The 11,312-nt window shown below is 41.4% G+C and overlaps 1 protein-coding gene across 1 annotated transcript; it reads left to right on the top strand.

Annotated features, from left to right (window-relative positions):
- Positions 1 to 677: 677 nt before the first annotated feature.
- LOC113650501 lies at positions 678 to 3,039 on the top strand. Its single transcript, XM_047816083.1, has 4 exons — positions 678 to 743; positions 1,015 to 1,176; positions 1,265 to 1,283; positions 2,099 to 3,039. Exons 1-4 carry the CDS (start codon positions 678 to 680, stop codon positions 2,584 to 2,586), a joined length of 735 nt encoding a protein of 244 aa, XP_047672039.1. The 3' UTR covers positions 2,587 to 3,039.
- Positions 3,040 to 11,312: the final 8,273 nt, after the last annotated feature.

Here is an 11,312-nt window from a genome sequence, read left to right as displayed (position 1 = left end):
ATATATATAGAGAGAGAGAGAGAGAGAGAGAGAGAGAGAGAGAGAGAGAGAGAAAACTCTCTCTGAACTGAGTGCGATGGAACTGAGTCTCTCTGAACTGAGTGCGATGGCGCGCGCACACACACGTCCGAAGTTTAGGGTGCCTGGGACCTGGAATCTAAATGACCTGTACCAGACGCCACATATATTATAAGTCTGACTGTAGTCAGAACAATGTCTTCTTCAAATTATGCAAGACTGTCGTCCTTGCCAAGACTTTATTTGAACAAAAACAACATGGTAAATGGTCAATGGGGGCAGTGGTGTCTCAAGTGGTTATGAAAGATCGGGGGGTTCAAGCCCCAGCACTGCCAAGCTGCCACTGTTGGGCTCTTGAGCAAGGCCTTTAACCCTCCCTGCTCCAGGGACGCTGTGTCATAGCTGGCCCCGCACGCTGATCCCAACCTCCTCAGTTGGGATAATGTATATGTGGTGATAATAAAGCTTTCCATGCCCCCGATTCAATTCATTAAAGCAAATCAGGTTTATTAATCAAGTTAAATAAATTGCACTGCATATATTGAACTCTTATTCCTCATTGTTAACTTTCTCTTCCCCAGATTTGAATCATGATGAATATTATCACCATCAACTTGTTTTGTCAACTCATTTCCTCTGGAAATGGTTACACTTATACAATGTCCCCTAACATATCGTCTGCTGTTCTTCAAGACCCGGACTGTGAGAAAGCCTGGTACAGGAAGGTGAGACCAAATGAAAACCTTCTGCAAGTTCAGCAACAGTGCAGCAAAGTCCTGAGTAGGACTGACCAATGTGACCAAATAACACTGATCTTGTCATAAATCTTCACAAGTTTATTACTTTATAAACTCTTGAAATATTGAAAGATGGTGTAGATGATTAATATTTACAGATGTTCCAGTAAAGACACATTGCATGATGTATTTATTCATACATCGTGAGTGAGAAGGGAAACGATTCTGCACTCTGTTAATGAATGAATGCTGTGATTAGGCTCCAGGTAATGAATCGGTGTTGGAGTGTTTGTCAGATGGACAACTTCATGGAAACCAAAGCAGACACCCGCTGGTTGTTGATGTGAGCGAGAAAAACATCACAATCACTGAATGCGTCGAGCTTCGCCATAACATCACGTGTCATGGATCGAATCAAAAGGTTTATATTTTTATTTCTGCTTCTATAAGGTTTCAAATTCTGTTTCTTTTAAGAATGATTTAGTCATTACTATCTTTATATTTTGCAGTTTCGACACCTTTACCAAGGTATGTAATATCTCTGTTTGTTCAAGTGTGTGCGAGTCTGTGTCTGTGTGCAATTTAAGTGTGTCTGAGCCCCGGACACTATCTCTTAAGAGAAATACTATTCCAAAGTTTAGGAGCTAAATATGAAAATACTCTACCACCTTTAGTAGATTTTAATATTCTGAGAACTACCAGAAGTCCTGAGTTTTTTTTATCACAGTGAGCGTGAAGGATTGTAAGGCAAGGCAAGGCAAGTTTATTTGTATAGCACATTTCATACACAGAGGTCATTCAAAGTGCTTTACATAGAAATTAGAAAACAATTTATGAGAGAAAAAAAGATATGTAAAAATAAGACAAACGATAAAATCCTAATAAAAACAAAGAACAATTAAAGAAAATAAATGTGATTTCAATAAAAACAGTTTAAAATGTGTTAAAAAAGAATTCAACAGGAGTACATTGTAGCATGTTAGAAGACTAGTTAGATAAACCATTAAGAGTCTTGTATGTACTGTAAGTAGCAGAAGGTTGTAAGTGCCAGTGTAGAGATGATAATTCGGGTTATATGATGATATTTTCTCAACCAGGTAAGAACTCTGGCAGCTGCATCTTGGACTAACTGTAGGCTATTTATTAAAGATGCAGGACAACCAACTAGTAATGCATTACAATAATCTGGAGGTCATGAATGCATGAACTAGCTTCTCATCAGATACAGATAGGATTTTCAGATAGGATGAGAAATGTGCAGCAATCAGAGCAACCTGTAAACCTTTTGTGTTACTGACATGTGTTAACTGTGTGTCTTTGTGTGCTTTGCTTTTTGTTTTAAGTCACTGACCACAACGCTACCAACTTCACCATCACTGCCAACACCACCAAGATCATCACCACCACCAAGATCAACTCCATCACCATTGCGCTCTCCATCACCATTGCGATCCCCATCCCCATTGCGATCCCCATCACCATCACGATCCCCATCACCATCACGATCCCCATCACCGTCGAGATCCCCATCACCATCACAATCGCCATCAGCATCACGATCCCCATCACCATCACGATCCCCATCAGCATCGCGATCTCCATCAGCATCGCGATCTCCATCAGCATCGCGTTCGCCATCACCATCACGATCCCCATCCGCATCGCGACCCCATTCACCATCGCGATCCCCATCAGCATCACGATCCAGATCACCATCGCGATCCCCATCACCATCGCGATCCCCATCTTCATCATCACCATCATCATCATTGGGATTGGAGTCCTGATCTGGAAACACAGACGGGTAAATCCGCATCACCTTTATAGCTAACTGAAGGAACTTGTAATACTTTACTTTGCTGTCTGATGCTAATGTTAGATGGGTGGGTTTATTTGGCGATTAACTAATAGTTCTGTTCTTCTTTGTGGTGATAGGAGGAGAACACCAGTCTGGAGGATATTGAGAGGCTGCTGTAAACAAAAAGAAGAACAAAATAACAAGTGAGTGAAACTTAAACTGCAGGACCTTTACACACTACAGCTGCTTTCACACATGTTTTATTTTGATGTTTATTTCTCCCAAAAAAGTGTGGAGCTGAAGCACCTTTTGTGTTACTAATAAAAATAAAATTCTGGATGTTACTGAGACAGATAAAAACTGTAGGAAGAAAGTGGAACATGTTCGTTTATTTATTTAAATCACCATTTAAAGTCTCTCTGTATGGACACTGCATGTTTTTATTCCTCCTGTTCATGTTAATATTTGGGTCATCACATGACACGTTTTGCTCGATTGGTGTTTCTATTGTTGTCTAGAGTTGCTCGTTAATGATCACAGCTCAGCGTACTTCCTGCTGTTGTTTGCTCTGACTTTTGCAGTGTTAATGATAGAACAACATGTGTGTGTAGAGTTTAGATGTTTTATCTTTACTTATTGTACTTCTTTACCGTTTTTTGGCCATCAGGGAGGATTTTCCAGAGCTTTCTGTCATTCAGTGAGGATTACGGTTCAGCTTCAGTGCCTCTGTCCTTCCTGCACTTGTCTTTTCCATCATTGCATTTTTCTGCACTTTTTTAAAATCTTTTTTCAGATATTAAGTAGATAAAACAATAGATTTCAATCCAAAGTGCAATGTTTTTATACAAATCTGTTAATAATCTTACAATGCACTTTTCAGACTTTGTAGCAATTTTTTGAAGCTCATAATTCTGTTAGAAAACATCACTGATTAAAAAAGGGTGAAAACTGCATTTTATACAAGTTTTGGTCAACTACAGTATTTTTAAACTGTCCATTAATCTTGTACTGTTAATTAAAATTTACAGAACCAAATATCTGTATTCTATAACTTAAATTCCTGTTTAAGTAATAGAATTCCTTATAATTCCTGTTCTCTACTAATAGGAATAAGAGATTATTATAGAGATTATTTTGATATTTAAAGAATATTTTTTTGTTAATATTCCTTCACAATATATTATGCTGGCATTAAGGATTTATTCATTTATTTATTCATTTACAAATAAAGGAGCAGGTTTAATCTCTGAAGATATCATTAACGTGCTGGTGATGTTTTAATCCAAAACAGTAAATAAAATAAAATTTATAATCTGGAAATCTGAATTTCTTTTTAGAATCATTTTCACTGAGTAGTGGTGGTTTTAGCACAATTATGATCAGTAATTTTCAGCTTTCATCAAGCAGCAAGTGAACATAATTTGCTTCTTTCTTTCCTCTGGCTGGCTGGACTGTGTGTAATGAAATTATGACCAAACTGTAATCTGTCCCTTTACTCTTGTATTTTTATCATCTTTTTAAATAAAAGAACAAACCCATCCTGGTTGATTGTCTTTCTTTTATAGATGTAAGCTGATACTGTGAATGTTTATGAAATGTTTCATGTCCTGGATGAAAGTGCAGTGTTCATCTTCTAGTGATTGGATTCTGATTGGTCAGGAGGTCTGGATTCATTTAGTGCAGCTACAAAACTCCAATCAGTTTTCGTTTCTTAGGTCTTAATCTTAGCTTACTCAATTTTGTATAAAATGAGATCAAATTGTACACTCTGGATAAACGCACCTGCCTACTGCTGTAAAGGTAAATTCAGCACCAGAGTTAATCTCCAAAAGAGCGGCCTTCCAGAAAAAATCACTCCAGTGAATTACATTATGGGTTACATACTGTACCTTGTAGGAACCCCAGGAATAGAATTTCAGTAGTATTTTTATAAGAAGAACATGTACAATATTATATTATAACATTCAGGAAATAAAACTAAAATCATCATTAAAGGGGAAATATTTTTGGAAGGCTGTTTTTGGAATATATTACACAACTTACTTTGACCATTTTATTCAGGAAATAAAGTCAAAACCTTTTAAACCAGTGAGTGTTTAAAATGAAAATACTCTAAGGCCCTATAGTGGCTCTTTCCCATGTTAGTAATCAAAGAGGGAAACAAATGTAGGTTTTAAATGACATTTCCACAAATGTTTTCTGGAATTGTCTGCTGATGTTTTTTCACAAGATCAGTTCATCTAGTTACATCTCACCCATGTGTATAGTGAATGAAAACCTCAACTCCCAGAATATGGATTATAAAATCAGATTAGATAAATCATGACTAGCTAAAGACACTTAAGCTCATCTTTGTGTTCTGTACAGTGTGTCTTTTATGCCTGATGTTTCATCAGGGACGTTCTGAACGCTGTAAAATCAGTGTTATGCAATAATTGTGTTTTTTGTTTTTTTTTAAATAACAATTTACCCTCAAAATGAGAGCTTTTTATTATTATTATTAAGGACAACTGTGTATGTGGTTCTTTGTGCATTCAATGGTTTTCGAAATGTTCTCAATTTTATTTATTCCACCTGTTTAAATATGTATAACAAAATGTATATAGCCTTATAAACATTATTACTAAAGTATAAATACTTACTATTTGTAAGTAGTTTCAGACTTGTAAGAAGTTTCAGACTAATAAGATGTTTTTTTTAATACCTTTAATGATGTTTATGAAGAGATCTATTATTAATATAAAAAAGAAACGGCAGCATGAGATCTCTATCATTGACTTTAAACAGCTTCATGTTGTTCCTAGAAAGTCAGAGTATTTGCGCATCAGCCTGATTTGATTCAGGAGGATAATCTGAAAAAATGCCCAACTCCTCGAGAGAGGCTGGACTCTTTACTACTCTGGAGTTGCCCGTGGTGAGAGGCGGCGGGCTGGTGTTTCCCTGCGCCTTCAGGTCGGGGAGAGGTCTCTCACTGTTATTTGTGCTTATGGGCCAAATGGCAGTGTAGAGTACCCGACCCTTCTTGGCGTCTCTGGGAAGGGAAAAAAATGCTAGAAAGTGCCGTGACTGGGGACTCTGTCATTCTACTGGGGACTTCAACGCTCAGCGACAGTGACACCTGGAGGGGTGTGATTGGAAGGAACGGCCCCCCCAACCTGAACCCGAGTGTGTTCTATTATTGGACTTCTGTGCTAGTCACAGTTTGTCCATAACAAACACCATGTTCAAACATAAGGGTGTCCATCAGTACACATGGCACCAGGACACCCTAGGTCGGAAGTCGATGATCGACTTTGTGGTTGTTTCATCTGACCTCTGGCCGTATGTCTTGGACACTCGGGTAAAGAGAGGGGTGTCAACTGATCACCACCTGGTGGTGAGTTGGATCTAGTGGCAGGGGAGGAAGTTGGACAGACTTGGCAGACCCAAACATACTGTGAGGGTCTGCTAGGAATGTTTGGCAGAGTCTCCGGTCAGAGAGATCTTCAACTCTCACCTCCGGCAGAGTCCAAGTGGACCATGTTCTCCACCCCCATTGTCGACGCAGACGCACGGAGCTGTTGCCGTAAGGTCTCCGGTGCCTGTCGTGGCAGCAATCCCCGAACCCGGTGGTGGACCCCGGAAGTAAGTGATGCCGTTAAGCTGAAGAAGGAGTCCTATTGATCCTGGTTGGCTCGGGGGACTCCGGAGGCAGCTGAAAGGTACCGGAGGGCCAAGCGAGCTTCAGCCCGGGTGGTTGCAGAGGCAAAAACTCGGATCTGGGAGGATTTCGGTGAGGCCATGGAGAATGACTATCGGTTGGCCTCGAAGAAATTCTGGCAAACCGTCCGGTGTCTCAGGAGGGGGAAGCAGTGCCCTGCGCACACTGTTTACAGTGGGAGTGGGAATCTGCTGACTTCGACTGGTGACATCCTCGGACGGTGGAAGGAGAACTTCGATGATCTCCTCAACCCCACCAACATGTCTTCCACTGAGGAAGCAGAGGCAGAGGGCTCGGTTGTGGACTCGTCGATCCCCCAAGCTGAGGTCACTGAGGTAGTTGAGAAGCTCCTCGGTGGCAAGGTACCGGGGGTGGATGAGATCCGCCCTGAGTACCTTAAGTCTCTGGATGTTGGGGGGTTGTCTTGGTTGACACGCCTCTGCGACATCGCGTGGCGGTTGGAGACAGTGCCTCTGGACTGGCAGACTGGGGTGGTGGTCCCTCTGTTTAAGAAGGGGGACTGGAGGGTGTATTCCAACTACAGGGGGATCACACTTCTCAGCCTCCTCGGAAAAGTCTATGCCAGGGTACTGGAGAGGAGAATCCGGCCGATAGTCGAACTTCAGATTCAGGAGAAACAATGCGGGTTTTGTCCCAGTCGTGGAACACTGGACCATCTCTATACCCTCACCAGGTTGCTGGAAGGTTCATGGGAGTTTGCCCAACCAGTCCACATGTGTTTTGTGGATCTGGAGAAGGCATTTGACTGTGTCCCTCGTGGTGACCTGTGGGGGGTGCTCTGGGAGTATGGGGTCCGGGGCCCTCTGCTAAGGGCTGTCTGGTCCCTATATGACCGGAGCAGGAGTTTGGTTCGCATTGCCAGCAGTAAGTCAGACTTGTTCCCGGTGCATGTTGGACTCCGGCAGGGCTGCCCTTTGTCAACGGTCCTGTTCATTATTTATATGGACAGGATATCTAGGCGCAGTCCAGAGCTAGAGGGAGTCCGGTTTGGGGACCACGGGATTTTGTCTCTGCTTTTTGCAGATGATGTTGTCCTGTTGGCTTCTTCAAATCAGAACCTTCAGCGTGCACTGGGACGGTTTGCAGCCAAGTGTGAAGCGGCGGGGATGAGAATCAGCACCTCCAAGTCCGAGGCCATGGTTCTCATCCGGAAAAGGGTGGCTTGCCCCCTTCAGGTTGGTGGAGAGCTGCCTCAAGTGGAGGAGTTTAAGTATCTTGAGGTCTTGTTCACAAGTGAGAGCGGGAGATCGACAGGCGGATCGGTGTATCTTCTGCAGTGATGCGGTCGATATACCGGTCTGTTGTGGTGAAGAAAGAGCTGAGTCACAAGGCGAAGCTCTCTATTTACCAGTCGATCTACATTCCTACCCTCACCTATTGTCATGAGCTTTGGGTCATGAACGAAAGGACAAGATCCCGGATACAGGCGGCCGAAATGAGTTTCCTCCGCAGGGTGGCTGGGTGCTCCCTTAGAGATAGGGTGAGGAGCTCGGTCACTCCGGAGGAGCTTAGAGTAGAGCTGTTGCTCCTCCACTTCGAGAGGAGTCAGCTGAGGTGGCATGGGCATCTGTTCTGGATGCCTCCTGGACGCCTCCCTGGGGAGGTGTTCCGGGCATGTCCAACCGAGAGGAGGCCCCGGGCAAGACCTAGGACATGCTGGAGGGACTATGTCTCTCGACTAGCCTTGGATCGCCTCGGTATTCCCCGGGAAGTGCTGTAGGAAGTGTCTGGGGAGAGGGACTTCAACACACAAATACACACACAGACTGATACACACACACACACACACAGACAGAAATACACACACACAGAGCGACAGATATACACACACACAGACAGATACACAAACACTCACACACACTCACACAGAGACAGATACACACACACTCACACAGAGACAGATATCTACACACACTCACACAGAGACAGATACACACACACACACGCACACAGTGGGTTTTAAGTAATAAACACATTTAGAGACATTTGGAGATAACAAGTGTCTGCTGTAAGTGCTACTTGTCTTATTGAATTACATGGCTGAGTGAAAACAGGACTAGCGCTGATCTGTAGCTGTGTTTGTATTTAAAACCTCTTTGTTTTTTCCAGGAGGAAAACTACGAGCAAGTAAACCATGGTGAGTGTTTTTAGTCTCTCTCTCTTTCTCTCTCTCTCTCTCTCTCTCTCCTGGTTAGTCTCTCTCTCTCTCTCTCTCTCTCTCTCTCTCTCTCCCCTAGTTAGTCTCTCTCTCTCTCAATCTCTCTCGCTCTCCTAGTTAGTGTTTCTCTCTCTCTCTTTCTCTCGGTTAGTGTTTCTCTCTCTCTCTCTCTCTCTCTCTCTCTCTCTCTCTCTCTCTCTCTCTCTCTCTCTCTCTCTCTCCCCCCTCCTGATTAGTGTTTATCTCTCTCTCTCTCTCTCTCTCTCTCTCTCTCTCTCTCTCTCTCTCTCTCTCTCTCTCTCTCTCTCTCTCTCTGTAGCTCTAAACACCAGCACATGATGCACATTAAGATAAACGGTGGCTCTGCTACATGCTCTCTGAGAAACACTGCGTCTTATTCATCAGACCTGCGTGCAGTAAAACGTTATCTTAAAATGAGTTGAGACAGATTTCATCCACAGCGTTAATATTCATCAGGTTTTATAGTGGATCTGTATAATAAAGCTCATCTGCTACGTTTATGGAGACAGCCCACAAAAAGAGGGCTTTATTCAGGGGGGTAGTCTGCCAACATAATGTGTATAGAATGAGAGATGTTGTTTATTTGCCTGGAGGCTGTGATCTCCTGTGGTAGTGACATCTGTGTGGTCTGTAGGTAAAGTGAGTGTTGTCTCCTCCAGGCTTCACTGTATTTAAAGCTGCACATCTGGAGCACAGGGTTGATCGTGGTACTGGGATTAAAGCCACTTAATCACAGCGAGTGTGCGTTTGTGTATTTGTGTGCAGATCAGTCACAGGATTTCGAAGCCCCTGAGGAAGAGCCTCAGCAGCAGCAGAAGGAGGAAGAGCAGAAACAGGCCTCTGGTGCCTCCTCTGGCCGAAGAAACCCTCCTGGTGGAAAATCCAGCCTCATCCTGGGCTGAGCTCGCTCACTGATCTCTCTCTCTCTCTCTCTCTCTCTCTCTCTCTCTCTCTCTCTCTCTCTCTCTCTTTTTAAAGATTCACTCTCTCTCTCTCTCTTCACTCTCTATGAGTGTGTAGAGCATGGGAGGCAAAGTAAGGACAAGATTCGTCACGCTAAATTTCTAAAGACAAATAAAGATTGATATGAATTTCACTGCCTCTGCTGGTGTTTGTGTACTAAAACATTTCATTATTACACAATCATGCTTTTATAAATTACAGATTAGTCTTATAACAATCATGTTTATTAAAGATCTCATGATGACATCATTAATAAAACATTATAAAAGCAAAAGGCTATATAAAGTTTTAAACACTCCAAAAGTGTATTATTTCTCTTACACAACTATTGTTTCAAAGATTACAAAGATTTACAAAATAATGAACAATAAATCTGAATCACTTTTTTCCCCAAAGAAGCACAATTCAGTATCACATCAGAGTCAGTACGACTTTCAAGCTCTATAGTGTGAGTCGACTCCCAAACGGCTCTTTATTGTTTCAATAAGACTTTGCAAATTTTCGAAAAGAGTTTATTTTAATTTACTTTAATATGACTCTATAACTCGCTAAAGCTCTACGTGTATTGAGCTTAATTTCTAATTAAATCGATTCATTAACAAAAACACTTCCAGTATGTGAGTCGATTCTCAACAAGAGCTGATTCGTTTAATCGATCCGTTGCAAACGACTCATCAACAGGTGATGTATGAAACTCTTTATGCGTAAGTGGCATTATTAAATTGGGTGAGGATTCATAAATGAAGTGTTGTCCCTTTCATTTGTGGGTCTTTTAAATTATATTTTTGCTTGTTTTTTCCCTGCATTTAATCGTAAATCCCTTTTCACCCCAGTGAGTCGGCTCACTGAGCTCGGATCAACAATAAGAAAAAAATCTTTCACACACAACAGTCTTCTGGAGTTTATACAGAATGGTGCGAATAACAAAAAATAATCCTTTGAGCAATATGTTGATTCTTGTAGTTTATAGATTTTCCTCACATCTAAAAACACCACTTGATCTTTAAGGGTTTATCGATAGAAACGTGAGAATCAACTATAAATCACAAGTTAAAAAAGTGGCTGTAAATCTGAAATGCAATTGGCAGAATTGTCCACCAGAGGGCGACGATGGCTATAAATCTGTAATGCAGTTTGATTTAAATTGTCCAGCAGATGGCGCCAGTACACCATGACTGAAAAAAGTCTCTGCGTTGCTGGTCTCAAGACAAATAATAATTGTATTATTATTATTATTATTATTATTATTATTATTATTATTATTATTATTATTGTTGTTGTTGTTGTTGTTGTTGTTGTTGTTGTTGTTGTTATTATTATTGTTATTAGTAGTAGTAGTAGTAGTAATAGTAGTAGAGTGAATATTTTTTAATAATTGTCCGTGACCATTCTCTGCTGAAAATACTTGAAAAGGTTGTGTCTGTTCAACTAAGCTCCTTCTTACAGGAGAACAATATCCTCGAAGCTTTTCAGTTAAGTTTCAGGCCCCATCCATAGCACAGAAACTGCACTTGTGAAAATCACAAACGACTTGTTCTTAGCTTCGGAGCAAGACTGTATGTCACTATTAGTTCTACTTGACCTTAGTGCTGCATTTGACACTATAGATCACAACATTCTTCTAGATTGCTTACAAAATTACACAGGTATTCATGGACAGGCTTTAAGTTGGTTTAGATCCTACCTGTCTGACCGATACCATTTTGTAGAATTAAATGGAGAATCCTCCAGTTTACTACCAGTTAATTATGGGGTCCCTCAAGGATCAGTTCTAGGACCTCTGCTTTTCTCAATATACATGCTTCCATTAGGGAACATTATTAGAAGACATGGGATTAGTTTCCACTGTTATGCTGATGATACAGTTATATATCTCATCAAAACCAGATGAAATAG

Source organism: Tachysurus fulvidraco, chromosome 7 (assembly GCF_022655615.1).
Source record: "Tachysurus fulvidraco isolate hzauxx_2018 chromosome 7, HZAU_PFXX_2.0, whole genome shotgun sequence".
Lineage (NCBI taxonomy): Eukaryota > Metazoa > Chordata > Actinopteri > Siluriformes > Bagridae > Tachysurus > Tachysurus fulvidraco.
Note: the sequence above shows the minus strand (reverse complement) of the source record. Positions and strands in the feature narration are given on the sequence as shown.

What these genes read in the sequence shown, in the direction of transcription:
- LOC113650501 (XM_047816083.1), top strand. Translation starts at nt 678, where the DNA reads ATGTCCCCTAACATATCGTCTGCTGTTCTTCAAGACCCGGACTGTGAG. An exon ending in AGAAAGCCTGGTACAGGAAG is followed by an intron (nt 744 to 1,014) that starts GTGAGACCAAAT and finishes TGCTGTGATTAG; the next exon opens with GCTCCAGGTAATGAATCGGT.